This window comes from Paramisgurnus dabryanus, chromosome 15 (assembly GCF_030506205.2).
Source record: "Paramisgurnus dabryanus chromosome 15, PD_genome_1.1, whole genome shotgun sequence".
Taxonomy (NCBI): Eukaryota; Metazoa; Chordata; class Actinopteri; order Cypriniformes; family Cobitidae; genus Paramisgurnus; species Paramisgurnus dabryanus.
Genome location: NC_133351.1, coordinates 20,219,380 through 20,235,554, shown reverse-complemented (window position 1 = coordinate 20,235,554; position 16,175 = coordinate 20,219,380). Strand labels below are relative to the sequence as shown.

The following is a 16,175-nucleotide window of genomic DNA, read 5'->3' as shown; positions in this document are numbered from 1 at the left end:
ACACGTGTCGAGTCAGTGGAGCTGTCCATGGTGCTGAAACATTACACAATGTTTCACTAACAACTAAAAGCCCACATGAAAATTACTTACAGTTTTCCACACTGTTTCACACTGTATACCCCCAAACACTTATTTTTCATATGGGATTAGCTTCTGATGCATTTGGAGCACAAACAGTGTTGTTTTGGAAAATGAGGTATAGTGTTAGAGGAAGCATGAGTGTCTGTGTATGTTTGTGCGTTGGAGAGATGACGCTGACGGTGTTTTGGGAGCTGTGGGTGTCTTTAAGAGCTTCTTTCCCGACTGGTGTCGGTTCTGCTGCTCACTGGTAAGAGAGAGAGAAAGGGGCACGAGCTGCTGAAATATCAAGGAGAAAAGAGACCACGCGAGTCGTACTGGACTTTATTTATTAGGATACATATTTAGGATATACTGCCATTCAACCTGGACAAACATGCAGTTGCCAAAGTCATGGGCTTACGGTTTGACGCTGCTCTCCGTTTTCAGCTCAGCCATGTGCGCCAGTCACCGTAAGTACCATGCAGTTCTTTGCGCTTTTATATTAGAAGTTTCTTGCTTTTTTCGACTCGTTTGATGTTAAAGCATCGAAACAGTTCAGATTCGTTGAATGCAGATAATTAAATAGCTAGTAATTTATTGAGTAATTTAACATTACCTGATCTAAGAAATCCTCAACAATGTCCACGGAATTATGCAAAAATGAGAAAGATGTGATTTCACACAACCACAAAAGACACGAGGCTAGTCGTTCGGCTACCATGAAATTGGCGTAAGATGTCAACAACATGAATCCATATTTATGTGATTTTTATTGTTGTGGTTACTGTTATGTCAAAAAGTTTCATTTAAACTTTTACCGTAGTCTTTGTCACACACATTCTGTTAGATTTTTCTTACTGTAATTGATTTCACGCGCTAATATACACATTCCCGTGACGTGTGTCATTTACGTTAGCGCGTTATTTATCACTTAGAGAAAAACATTGCACGTGTTGCTTTCAGCTGTTTTTTATGAATTATAATGTTACACTAGATTTTTATAATGGTATAATATTAAGATGGACATCTTGTTATTGGTTTTCATTATTCTGACATTCCTCAACACACTCCAGTGAATGTAGTCTTAGCTTTAAACAATCCACATAAATGTTTGTCAATCTTTGTTGGTCCCCTCACAGTGTATGACTCACCTGTAGACATGATATGAGTTGGGTAGGACAGTGCGACTTTCCCCTGAATACTGTATGGGCATTGTATGTGTGTATTTTCCAATACTTGATAAGCAAATGTGTCACCCGTACTAAAAGGAAAGGAACACTAGCAGGGCTCATCTGTGGGTTTAATACATCATCTCAAAATATTTTGACTGGATTGTTTACATTTCTTTATTATCTGGAATCAAAACTTCCTTAATGACTTAACTTCTTATTGACTTACATGCATTGAGTCCCCACTGAGGACAGCAAAAGGATATTCTCATATTTACCACAGAGATAAACCAAAACTTCCTCAATCATTCATGACTCTGCAGTGCTTGAAAGTTGTGTTGTGGATCGGGATCAACCGACTTACATGCAATGAATCCACACTGAGGACAGCAAAAGGATATTCTCATATTTACCTCAGAGGCACCAGAATATAGCTAGAGATCTATCATATCCTTGTCAATTGTGTCAGGTAACAGAGATAATGGTTGCTGCTGTCTCTCTCAGGAGCCCCTGGCTCTGCTCTCAAAGAGGGATAACAAGAGCACGTCCTTTCAGATCTAGTGTCCCTGGAAAAACATCTACATCCCTTTATTGTGACCACTAGACATTGGAGGGTCCCAACATGACACAAGATAAAAGTCTTATTTCACCTGACTACGGCAAACAGGGAGTCAGGGCCCAGGGACTCGGTTTTGTGAAACATGACATTGTCTGTGGACAAGATGATATTAAGAAGTCCAGCGTGATGGGTTTTACACTCAAAAGGCAGAATAAAATTAGGTCTTTGTCTTTTGGTGCAATATTAATGATACGTCAATCACAGACAATTAATTATTTAAACAGTTTGCAAAGCAAATTTCCTGAATATGTGAGAGACTGACAAACACGCTGCAGATCTCTCAATATCTGTAGTATGTACCGTGATGAATTGTACACCACCTGGACAGCCATTAAGAGAATAAATAACCCTTTGAAGGACGATGACAAAGGATATATGCATATTCTTTACATGCGTACAGTTGCTGTATGTTACCTTTTAATATTACTATACTACACAGTTCCTGTAACTCAATAGATACTGTAGATAGATAAATAGGTAGATGGAAATTGTTAGTGCATTGCATTAGTAGAATAGGTCATGGGTTTGTTCCCCCAGGAACATACATACTAATAAAATGTACACCTTGTAATGCATTGTAATATGCATAAAAATGCAAATCACGCTGCATTTTTATTAAATGGTTTCAACACTTCCAGAACCTTAAAAAGTATTGCTAAACGTCTGAGACCACTGCTGTCCCATACACAGTTAGAAGTGCAAATGGTGTGCATTGACCCAAACAGGACACACATTTATTCAGTCTGAATGCATGTCAAAGTGCTTTTCTGGTATAGGCAACCTGATTTAACATTCTCAATACAACACCCCTCTCAGTGGGGGAGAGCAGAGTCTTGTCGGGCATTAGCATGATAGAGTCATTTATTTCAACTTTCTTATGAGGTCAAATGCAAAGGCTTTTAAAGAGAGCTCTCCTGCGGAGATGACCAGATTTCCTACAGGAATTGAGGAGGAGGGAATCTGTACTAGATTGTTTTCCGTTTCCTCCTTAATAGTTTTGGCTGGAGTTGGATGGGAAATGACTGGTTCACTGCTAGGGCAGGCTTGATCTACTCAATTTTCTGTCAACTGTAGAACCAAATTGCCTACTGGTTTAACAGTCTCTTATAAGACAAAGGGTGACGATATTGAGCTGAAGCACCTTGGAATGTGAAGAAATGGCTGCATTAAGACTATAGCAGATAAAATAAATCACCTTGAAAGGTGAGAGGCTACGAAGAGCTTTGACAGTGTTGTCCATATTATAAACTTGACTTCATCTCTATGCTGATTTATGCTGTGTGGGCACCAGAGCATGAAAAGATTGATTAATCAGGGCTTTTATTCAGACAAAATCAGCCTATCGCTGCATCTTCCGCTTCCTCACGTCTGTGGAGGAAGATACAGTTTACAGAATAAGAGAGGTTTCACAAGAATTTTGCTGAATACTGATACTGTCAAGCCGGGTCAAAAATTATTTGTATAGCAAGTTAGTGGATAGTCAGCAGATTGTATATACTTCACCTGTGAAGATTCAGTTGAATGCCATAAATATAAATTTTCATCAACCTGTCGGTTTCTAAAATGATGACCATAGACAACACTTGTGCTTTGTCTGCAGTTATGATCTCAATCTCTTTTTGTAGTTCCCCTATGACCAAATCAGACTGCCTTGTTGTGGATCCTGCAGCATTAAGAGATTGCTACTGTAGATTATCTGATAGAGGTATTACTTTTGATTTTATGCATTTGTTACAGTTAACGCCACTTTTAAATTTTCTTTATTACTTTTCTGGTACGAGAATGAAGTTTCCTTGCAAACATTACCTTAGTGCAGTTATCTTTACAAGCACACATATAACTTTTATTCTCTGTCTGGTAAATCTTCTATTTTTTATGTTCCTCTATCTTTTCTGCTCTCACAATACAATCAGAAAATGTTTTAAATTTAGACAATCAAGACCCTGTTTTACAGCATACAGATCGTGTACGTTTTACAGTAAACATATATTGTCATACCTACAGTAATACATATTTTTTTGAAGTTCTTATTGTGTTGCTTTCAAAATGCAACAGCATAAAGTGGGTTAAATTTAAAAATTCTAAAAAAATTAAACACATTTTATTCTATGAGTATATGCACACCGGCGCCGACAGGTGGCGCCTGTCCGCGGCGCCCACCAACGACCCAGGAAGTTGCTCAAATCCCTGTCGCGCCACAAAGCGCCACTCACATAATTTTACATAAAATAACATCATATTTGTCCCAAATCTTTAATGATTAACACTGGCTGTTAACATATATTTTGCATTTTGAGGAGACGCTATCTGACTAAGCTTGCGCTATTTAATGTGCACTTCCGGAGTATGATACCTCCGAGTTGTCCTCGACGTGGCGCAGTGCCGATTTTGACATGTTCAGTTTAATATTACACAAAAAATGTAATAAAAAATGTAGGTGTTTGTGACATTTGAACGTCTGAATGTTGAATGTTTTCCTCGCGGAAGGTCTGCATTTGTTAAAAATGAGCTAATTAAATATTTCAAATCAATATTTGATGTTCCTTACTTAACTTATGAAGTAAAAAGCCGTGTGATACAAGACCCACCGCTTCATGTCATACCTGATCACATTGTCGGGACTTATTTTTGTGATAACAACGTATACATTATCCCTTAAATTCCATACAAGATCTGTTTGGTTCTATTTAAACCAGTTAAAATAATTGACTAAGGATTTGTAGTTCTTTCAAAATCCTTTTAAATAATGCCTAACAAAGCTACTTTTAAACAATAGGAACCTTACTATTAGTAATTTTTTTGAGAGTATCACGATATTACGTACCTATAGTCCTGTAAATTTGTGAGTCTTTTCCGTGACACTGTCATGTTTTTCCACCTTTTTACGTGAATGTATCACGCATTTCTGTTTACATGTCATTATGTTTCACTGTTTACGTATTTTCTTACAATGGTCGCTTCGGTTTAGGGTTAGATTTACATAAAATGACATCCTAACCCAAACCCAACTCTAACCCTAACGCCAGGCGGCAATTGTTTAAAATCAGAAAATATAAAAAAATAAATCATGAAAAAAGGTATAAACTAATAGTCAAAGTGACATCCTAATGCAAACACCAAATCTAACACTAAACCAAAGCGACAATGGTTTAAAAATAGGACAAACAGTTGAGTAACCAATACGTGACAATGACACGTAAACAGAAATACGTGCTACATTCACGGAAAAAGGCGGAAAAACAAAGGCGAAAAAAAAATACAAATTTCGTGCCTATACGGTAGGTATGTAATTTCCTGACACAGGGTTGGATAGTAAGGTAGTGACCTTTTGTAGTAACCTTTTGAGAGTAAGACTTTCAAAACAATTGGTCACAATTGTCCAAATGAGATGCACAGAAAGCTTTCATAGTTTTTAGTTTCAGAGTAATTTAAGGGAAATGCACAATAAATTTGATTTCTCCATGACTAGGTTGCTACACAAAACAACATGAGACACACTTAATTGTACATAATTAAATTATCTTAAATAGACTGAAAAACTCGAACTAAAATGAAACCTCAAAGCCCTCAATTACAAAGCAGTATTGTTGTGTTCATTCGAACAGTTTACAATCATTCTATGTTATTTGTCTCTCCTTATAATCTAGCGTTAGTAATTATCTGTTTTCATTCTTTTACTTTACTGTAAGCAATTTAAACATCAATACGTTGTCCTTAAAGATTCATGCAATTGCATCCATTTTGTAAACCACTTGTACAGTTGCAGAAAGGGCTGAAACCCATCCAAGCATCTTGGGCTGGAGCCAGGTAAACATTACAGGTCTTCACGCAGTCACAGCTCTTAGTAAAAGTGTTAGGATTATACAATATTACCCATTACATGTGCAATCACTTTCATGTGTGTTTATTCCTTTCTAATTAAAGACATGATTCACATGCACGTAAGACATGTAGAGGTTAACAGGTAACTTGGTGTCAGTTTGCGTGGGTTGTTTCAGGGAAAAAATTGGATGTAATTGTTGACATTATGTATGCATGAATTTTAGTCTGCCGTTGAGTGTCAAAATGTTTTTTATTTATCAAAAGCCGGATGTCATAATTTGGTCCCTGCTCTCTCTTTTTCTTAAGATCTTTGTTTTTTCTTTTGTGATGATTTGTATTGAAGTTTTCATGTAAATTCTAAAGAAAGGTCATTATGGTCTCTGATTCATTATTGAGGACAGTGTATATGCATGCTTTTTATTACAAAATAGTTTTAAAATAATCGCTATAAAATGCAAAATATAAATGAAAATAATGTACGGTAATATTATCTACATTATTATTTAAACTTTAAGGCCATTATTATATTTTTTGTAAGGTTGATTTAAATAAGCATCGGGTGGGAGGTGTGCTTACACAACGTCTAATATGAAACAAATGCCACTTAAGTGCTGCTCTCCTTTCAGATCTCTTCCACTACACCATATACTATATATTATATTTAAAAGATTTTTCTTGCCAGTTTCCAAAGAAAAGAGTTTCCAAATGGCATTTGTAAAGCTGAGACTCCCGATGACTTTTTAAAAAAAACATTTTCGTAAAACCTGATCAAAACATAAAGAGAGAATTAAAGAACATGTTTAAAACTTTGTAACCGAAATGAATGTGTTTTGAAAATTCCGAAAACTGTGATCCCATAAATAATATGTCTGTGTTAGCAACCTGTTTTATCTTGAATCTACATTGTAATGTTGAAGCTCTTAGACTCTATGATGTGGTTTGACTGTCTGCTGTGTAGTGTCATGTTCACTGCAGGCTTACACTCAAACAAAGAGGATAAAAGATAGAGCATCAGCAAAAATATAAAGCGCACACCTGCATGTCCTGCATTTCTTTTTCATTATGTTTCAAATGCCATTCTTGTGACATTTCCATAAGCCAGCCGGGGGCAGAGCATGTGCCCTGCCATCTGGGCGATGGGCTGGAAATGGCCCAACTGTCAGCATCCTGTAACAGAAGATCCACTTCCCCTGATGTGATATTCACCAGAAGCTCATAGGACAATAACCTCAGGCATTCCCTCACCCTGTCTAACATAGCGGGTTAACGATGATCTGTAGCCTTAGGAGTGATGTCAAGGCAGGGGTTGATGCTGCTTTGAGAATAACAATTATAGAAATCACATCACGAGTCAAGCAACAATACTTAAAGTAACCCAGCGCCACGTTTCACTAGAATGCTATAGTGAGGGAAAAGTGTTTAAAATAATAGTCTATTAAAGTTAAGGGCTCGTTATAGCTGTGCGTAGGTCCTACGGCATAGCCGCGACGGTGTAGGTTCCGCGTCGGTTTTCATTTATACTTTTGCGTGGCCATCCACGTCGACGTGCAAACACACACGCAGACAGCTGCAGTATCCACGTGTGTAACCACAGTAGCAGCAAGAAGAAGCTTGAAAAGTTAACCCACAAACGAAGAAGAACAGCAACTTGTTGTGTATGATTTAGGAAGACCAGCAATGATGGAAGTAAATAAACAGCGGCTTTTGTTGCAGTTTGAGTTAAATCACTCCTCAACTTGGCTCATCTTTGTTTTCACCGTCGCAAACGGAAATACCTATGACGTAATTTTTTTACCTGACGGGAGGGGTTTTGGTGGACCAATACCAGCGCTTGCGGTCTGCTTAGAACTGACGGGCTGTAAAAAATTTTTTTGTACTTAACATGTAGGAAAATCACTTAATTTTAATGAGTTTTGTTATTGTAACTATGAATGTAATACCAGGATGTCAGAAGAAGGTAATGACATCATAACATTCAGACAGTTTATGCAAACTTTGCTCAAAGTCTTTTTGCATCACTGTGCCGCCGTGTTTGTAAGGATGTCATTCATTAATGGTTGACTCCTTTGACTGGAAGGTGGGACTGAGGCCATATTGACCCTTGTGATCTTCCTCATTCATAGCAATAGCAGTGACGCATCTTGGGTAAAATATTTTTGCTTTGCTCCTAAATGCAACAAAGTCTACACATAGAAGTCTTGTGAGTGCTGTAATCCAGACGTGATTTCCTTTTAATGTTGTCAACTAAATGCTTAAATAAAAAGTAAACGTTTTACCTGTTTTACTGCCTTTAAAGCAATTTTGTGAAGCAAACATGTGAAGGTAATAAAGTGTAAATGAAAAAAATACAAATACATCAATAAAATGCAACATGCCGAAAAGTTCATAATGTTCGCTATAGCGGCAGACATGTGAGATTCATTTTACAGAAAATAACAGTTTTCTGTGTATTTTTTTGGATTCTTCATCTGATTCTTTCTCTTATCCGTGTGAGAAAGCTATAACTCTTGCAACCTCAACACAGCCCCCCCCCCAAACGTACATCTCCGAAGGCCTGATTTGTTTTCATTCCAATACTGTAGATTTTCGAATTTTCTGAAGATCTTGCCATCACAAGGTCTGTGCTTTATAACAGAAAATTGTATTGAATTCTGCCATACATCACTCAGCGTACAGTATTTGATCTTTCTGTGTTGCCGGGTTTCTTGTTTCATTCATTCATCTTTTTGAGCTTCTTCAGAAGTACGGCAGTGTTCTCATTTAAACCTATCTCATCTTTTACATCTCAAGCATCAGCTATATTTAAAAAATCAAGACTATTTTTTAACATCATGTTCATCGTGATCCACATTATAGAGTTATTATTTGTAATCACCGTTCTCTTTTAGATGACAAATAATACATGAAAAGGCAGCACACCTACCTGAAACATCGGATTTGTTTCTGGAACAAAGACGGACAGAAAATAGAAATCTTAGCTGGAAGACAGAAAGCAATTTGATGACATTATTGAGTCACATCTCTTTGTAGAGTAGTATTTGTTTTGGTGAAGTGCAGGCTGTCTAATTATGGACAGAGGGATGCCAATCTCCTGTACAGCTCTGTGAACAGAGGCCACAGAATAACGCCTGTTCAAAAACCATTAGGAGGAAATGCTGACAAATAATGCTGTAAAATGATAGGAGCCAAAAAGCAGCCATGTGAAAGAAAGCAGGCTTTACTGAAAGCAGACATTCAGTAAAAATCTAGTTTTCAAATTTATAGCTTAAAAACATATTTGAGCAGTTTAAATGTGCTTATTTAAAAAATGTGTAAAGTACTATTTAATTTTTTACAATTTTACTATTACATTCATTTTAGCAGGTTCTTTTAATCCAAAGCACCCTACTTCTTAACAGGCCATCTTAAAAAGTAGGAATTGCATCCACTGCATGAATAACAACATGCTTTAGACCTGGCATTGACTTCGATCTGATAAAGTTGAGAATATAAAAGTTTTCTTATATGTGGTAATACCTGCATTACAAAACGTTGTTTTTACCTTCAATTTAGATGTTGAAGCAGAGTTTTCAGTGTGATCTTACACTTGACCCCAGTGTAAATTCATTTATTGTATTCTGAACATCTTGAAATACTTGGCAGTATTGAGGTCTGGCTGTCTTTAATTATGAGCAGCAGTGCTCATAGGGTGTAACATGCTGTTTTACAGCCTTTGCGAGAGCCTCATCAACAGCTTGGGTGATGCTAAAAATTAACTTGGCCAGGTTTCCTGATGGGTGACCTTCTCCTGATCAATTTAGCCGTTGTCTTGACAATAGGGCTCCTGTAGTTTTCTAGCAAATATGACAGACTTAGCATAAGCCTCTTTAAATATGACTCTGCAATGTCACTGATAAAAACGAAAAAAATATTGTATGATTGCCTGCTAGTGTGTGACATATGATATGTGCCAAGATCTTATTGACACACTGAGCGGTCTTGCAATATAAATAATGTATATTAAAATTATATTTTAAAGAGACAATTCTAAAACTATATAAAGAGCACACTGTTAATGAATGGCAGTTATCGTTGACTTTGCAAGAGGGGTAAATCTTTCATGAGCCCTGCTACATTTTTCTATTTAGAATCACTGAAAAGGAATAACATATTAAGACATTGAGCGATGCCTCTATTAGGCTTGATCATGCATGTCTGTCACTAAAAGTTTTTTTTGTGCAATCTACATGAGAAGGTCAAGTGTGTATATGGGTTGCCTTTGGAATGGAGTTCTCATGCTGTCTTCTGGGGCAGTAAATACTGTGCCTTAACTCTTTCCCCTGCCAGCATTTAAAAAAAAAGTTGCCAGCCAGCGCCAGCATTTTTCATGATTTTCACAAAAGTTTAATGCCTTCCAGAAAATGTTCTTCTTTAAATATATAAACAAACAATATATCAAATGAAAGAACAGACCCTCTTCCTTTAAACAAACAAACAAACAAACAAAAAACGTTTCATTCTACCGTTATTAGTTTTCTTTTTATCACCTCTCAAATATGGGTAGGTTTCTTCAAAAACATCCAATTTGGAGCAAAAAGCTGAGATAATAATTTTTATGTGAAGGACTTTAGATAGAGATCAGTTTCAGAGTGATCTTTAAAACATATACGGAGTTCTTTCTTTTTCATGTGAGGCGCTACTTCCGGGTTGTATAATAGAGGTATTGCGGAAAGCGGAAAATTCATTCATTTATTTATTTATTTATAATGGGACCATGCACAATTTTTAACATAAAATTTTCATTTCATGTATTGTACCGGATTTAGCCGAGGCTTAATTTTCATCCGTAGTCCCCCTGGCAGGTCAACACTAACATAACATTACACAAACAATACCTATATTCACATATAATAAATACATACACACATACTGCCAGGGCCATAAATAAATTGATCAAACAGTTTAACTACAACAGTCTCAATGATTACATAATTGGTTCATTTTTAAAAAAGATTTTAACTTCAATTTAAAAGAAACATGAGCTTTACACCCTTTAATTTCCTCTGGTAGGGCATTCCACTGTTTAGTGGCTTTTGATGCGAAAGATGATAGTCCAAATGCCGAACGACGAAAAGGAACCAGACAATCACTCATAAGTGATAGTCTGGTAGATCTCACAGAGGTTTCACAGCGAAGATGAATAAAGTCACGTAATACAGAAGGAGCCAGACAAAATGGCGGAGAAAGAGTTAAAGGCGTTCTAAGCGAATCTGTGTGTTGATTTTTGAAATGCGTTTTCAAACAAACTGAGCGTAGTTAACTCATCCCCCTCCCCCTCTCTTCCGTGCTTTCATGAACGCGCCCAAACCCAACCCCCAAATCCTTCTTGGCGTTTATTGGCTGGAACACTTTGTTTTGTTTTCGTGGTGCAGGTTTGGCCACTGTGTTTATATTAAAGTTTGTAGAGCCTGGGCTGTCTAAAGAGATCGTGTTTTTTTACAGTTTGATAAGCGGACAGGCAGCAAGCAGATAGTGAGGAGATGTTTGCTGTATGTAACAAAAAATGTTTTATGGTCTAAATGCGTGAATTCGCTTAGAGCGTCTTTAAGCATCTGTTTTGTCATTACTCCATACATCAGGTCAAACAGCTGGGGCCTCATTTATAAAGCGTGCGTACGCACAGATTTGATCGTAAAGTACGCAAAAGTCCACGGCAAAGTCCATATTTATTAAAACTTTCTTTGACGTGGAAAAGGTCTGAGCAGATGTACGCACTTTTGCTTGTCTGATTGCTGCAGGTTTTTGGAAATATAAGCCATTCTTGCTGCTCGAAATTGGGTTTAAACATTGACAAGCGCTCTTTTATATGACATTAATTAGGCATCGTTTTAAGGCGGAGATCTGAAACTGCTCAGCTGCGCACAAGTTCAAGATTATTTGCGATTTATAAATTTCACATCTGAAAGAAAGGGGTACTCGCGTTTTCTGCACGTATGTTCAGTTTATGAATTATGCTGCGTTTACACCAGCCGCGGTAGAGGCGGCAAGCATGGGTGATTTATATTTAAGTCAATGCAAAGACACCATTAGGGATCCTGCGGCGTGGTACACACAGAAGGCACGGATAGCGCGTTCTGCTCGAATTGAGCATTGCCGCGTGAAATTTGGGGTCGATAAATCTGAACTTTGACGGTTTTCCGTGCCTCGTCAACCAATCAGGACCTTGCTGTAGTAATTACAGGCATGATTACAGGAAGCGAAGGGAGTGGCGGAGTCGCAGAAGTACCTACCATGATGCAAATTTCCACGTGAATGTCTCGAATGACTAGAATTTCACGTGCGAATGAAGTGAGTGAACTCAAATGTTCAAGTGTCCAACAATTTTTCAGTCTACTTTTAGGTCAAGTGATTAGACGCAGCAACACTAGATGAAAATTGGGCGTTTTTACCACCTCTACTGCAGCTGGTGGGAATGCACCATTACACGTACGCATTTTTGATAAATGATCGTAAGATCAAATGTAGGATGGTTTCTACGAAGCATTTTATAAATGAGGCCCCTGATCCAAAAATATTAGTTACAGTGGCCACACAGCTGTTTAAAAAAACATCACCAACATTCCTTGGCTATTATCCAGCAATGCTTTCCTGGTACAGGCACAAGTGAATTAAGCTGGCAATTGTTGCTGTGTAATCCTACTAAAAACAACATGGATTTACACATATGTGTTAAGCAGACAATTTTATACAAAGAGACTTAGAGGGTATACAAACTTTGCGTTGGCGTAATGTTAAGCTCTACCAGTTAAGCCTTTCTCTCCTTATTTTTCATCTAGTGTTGCTGCGTCTAATCACTTGACCTAAAAGTAGACTGACACTGTTGGTAGATTTTGCTGGTACAATGTCAGTGACAGCAATGAGCTAAAAGAACTGAACTTATCATTCATTGTTAAAACTGTAGAGGAGGAAGTACAGACTTCACAGCAAACCTGTCAACACTGTTACTGAGTCTGCTAATAGCTCCTTTAAACAGAGCACGAAAATGAATGCATCATTTATAGAATTTCTTAAGCTTTCGTCATCGTTAAAGTAAACGAATACTGTCCCACTTTACCATTTAAGCATTAGCCCAAGGCTGGTTTATGCTGCTACACCAAACACAAACTTTTTGAAGTTGGCTAATGTTAATACCTGTAGTGATAGTTTGATTCACAGGGAACAAACACTTATACATAAAATGTATACACTAGTGCAGTGTATTTCACTTTGGATAAAAGTGAACATCTCTCAACATCACAACAGCGTCATAAATGGGCTTATGAAACAGGCTAAAGTAAAGTGGCTTTGTTTTGCGCCATTCAAGTAGCCTACCATCAGCACCTACAGTAAATAGGCTATGGAACCTGATAACTATACACAAATAGACCTATTAATGAGAAGCATCAACAAAAGTCGCGCACTGTCGCAGTGGTGGTGACGTGATGGGTGTCATATGTTGCGCATTTAATGGTAATTTAGACATGCAAATATTGCACATATTTCATTCTCGCTACTACCCCCACGCACGTTAATTATCCGCCCGTATCCCCATCCGTGAATTTTAGGAATGTCACAATCCACCCGTTTTAGACACTTTTATGCAGGACTCACAGCCGATAAGTAGTCTATTTTTTCTCTGAAGCATAGTTTATTTCCCTCATACATGTACACAGATGTTCGACCCATGTGCATTGCAACAAAGTGCAATGCATCTCCTGGGATCCAGACATTCTCCTGTAAGTGCATGCACAACCTATCCAAACCTTGCCTTAAGTTCCTGTGGTCCTTTCTAAGTGCACACTTATGCCACATACTGTAAACTGTAGTGTAGGAGTCCAACATGTAGCCCACCCCAGTACAGACTGCCAGTGGCAATTCTACAAGTGTAACATTTGGGACAGTGCCACAGCAAATTTAGGATAACAAGATGAGTTTTGACTTCTTGGTGACCTTGAGTCAGACCTGCAGAAAAAGACTGACACAGTCAGACGCTTTTTGACATGGTGGTGACCAGAAGTGTCCTTGTTAATGTGCTGACTAATTCATATGTAATGAATTCAGCCAGCATCTGTTTGTGCTGTAGTCTGTGACAGTGAGAGTCAGTGCTGTTAAAGATGAATAACTCGCTCTCGGCATGCTGATAGAATCACATATTGAGAGTTTACATTTCCCAAGTATAGGAGCGAGAAAGCTATTTATGCTCATCCTATTATCCCTATGATTGACACCATTGAGATTAAGGTAATACAATTAGGTTGGTAACAAAAACAAATTATTATATAGGGCCCATTTGACAATTAGGGTGGGAATCCAGTAAGAGTGAATTGCACCCACTGTTACACAGATTTTTTGCATGCACAGTCTGCATTATTTTAGTGACAGATTCACTAATGGTATTATGATAATGAGATAATGGTGCAAACGCTCACAAAATTAGAGATTAATCTAATTTGTACAATGCAATTCCTGATCTTGCAGGTCTGTTCAGAGTGACAGGTGGTGAAGCCTGCTTTAAATAGAAAGAATGCATGTTTGCAATAAAATTAAAAACTATTATTTGAAGAGCCCCTATTACGTTGCTACAAAGAATGTTTTTTTGTGTATTTGCAGTAAAACAATGTGTTCAGATTGTAAAAATGTACTAACACACACTTAGACAGCAAAATCAATCATGAAAAGAAAAATACGTGCTCTTTAGTTAAACTGTATTGTGGTTATTTTGTGAATAAGGGTTTCTGTTAAAATATTGCAGAAAATATAACACAACTGCACATTTGTTCTTTAATGTTTAAAGGCACAATATTTCATTTTCATTGCCCTCGGGATACTTTGATGTCACATACCAATTGATCTATGCAATGCCACATGAAATCAAACACAGCTATGGTTTCTGTGTGGCAGCAAAAGCGGAAACCGAGGTTGACCCGGGCATGACTCTGTAAACCTTTGGACGAGGCAGAGTGCTGGTTAAAACTGTGCTAGTTATTGTTGTATATTTTAAAGCAAAAGTATGACATATTGTGACTTTAAGTATATAGAAATCTCAGGAGAAACACAGATTCAAAAACATCCATGAAAACCATAACTATAATAATTTGAAAGAGCCTGATTTGAAATATTTTGTTTTGTCAAATTGTCCAGCAAGCTACAGTACAGTGTTTTTTGTCAACATGAATAATATTTTGTATTTATTTAATAGAACTTATTAAGGGCCAGATTTACTAAGCGCTTGCGCCAGCGTAAACCATCATTTTGGCGGTAAATAGCGATGTCGGAATTTACTAAAGACGCGCAGTGGATCATTAGCGCTGAAAAGGTGTGGTCTAGTTCTTTTTGCGACTGACCTGATTGCATATGCATTTCTAGGAGTTTCCCTTTCAGACGCAAACATTTTGGGAGGAGACTATTTAAATGATTCACGCAACGCGATTTACTAATGTTTGCGCATGTGTTATGTATGGCATTTGCGCGACTATTTAACGCCGAAAAAAAGCATGTCTTAAATCATTTTGCGCTCGAAATGGCTGCAATTGTTGTTGCTAGGAGGAGACATCGCAGAAATCAGAGACTGCATGGTAGAAGGGAGAGGATTTCCAGGATCATTTTACCAGATAAGTTCACGCGTCTCTCTGCCTTTATTTATCGGCCTGTATATCACATGCACCTGCAGGAGCATCATCTCTGCTTATTTGCAACCATGCGCTAATTTGCGCTGCTCTTAGTAGATTGGTTGGTCATTATGGAAATCAGCTGTTGCGCCTGTGTTATTTAATTAGCGCTTTTTTAGTAAATAACCCGCAGATATCACCACTCCCATCAGCGCAATTTTGGAATTGCGCTCATGCGCTAATTTGCCCTGTTTAGTAAATCTGGCCCTAAGTATGATAAAGAATGATAAAGTCTCGGAAATATAAAGGGTAAACAACCAAAACAAGTATTTAAATGGGGCCATGTAACAATATCACAGAAATGCTGAGGCATAATCCATGAGGAGCTCTAATGTATTACAGCTGATGGGTAATAGACACGACAGGGAAATAAGATACTCAGATATATGAACACAGCCTGATCCTCTTCATTCGAGTGTTAAATCAGTATTACAGACATCTGTTCATATACATGATCTGAGTGTAGTCAAGTCAGGTCACACTGAAGCTTTTTGCAGCAATATGAAATAATTTTACCTCATCTGCACTCCGCCCTTGTGTTTCATCATTGAGCTAAAAGCATTATTCAACTCCCACTTGCCTGTTATGGTCACAATTTAAAAACCAAATGGATTTACTAAATGAACACTGCTTTTGACTCACAGATGGCTGGGATGCAGTGATTATTGTAATTGCTTGGCTGCCAGTTTTGACTGTCCTCACTTGCTCTACACCAGATTAAAGTTTCTTGCCATGCTTTGGCATAGAGACATGGAACAATGGGGAGATCTGCTGCTCTGCCTGATCCCGGATCAGTGGTCTGTGAGTGCTCACAGGCAC

At 37.7% G+C, this 16,175-nt stretch overlaps 1 protein-coding gene across 1 annotated transcript in view; it reads left to right on the top strand.

The window, feature by feature from the left end:
• The first annotated feature begins 281 nt into the window (after positions 1–281).
• cntnap5a (contactin associated protein family member 5a) overlaps positions 282–16,175 on the top strand; it is a 76,072-nt gene continuing 60,178 nt past the window's right edge. Inside the window, exon 1 of the mRNA XM_065251513.2 lies at positions 282–530. Within this exon, the coding sequence (XP_065107585.1) occupies positions 455–530 (76 nt within the window). The 5' untranslated portion in view covers positions 282–454. The remainder of the gene's footprint in view (positions 531–16,175) is intronic.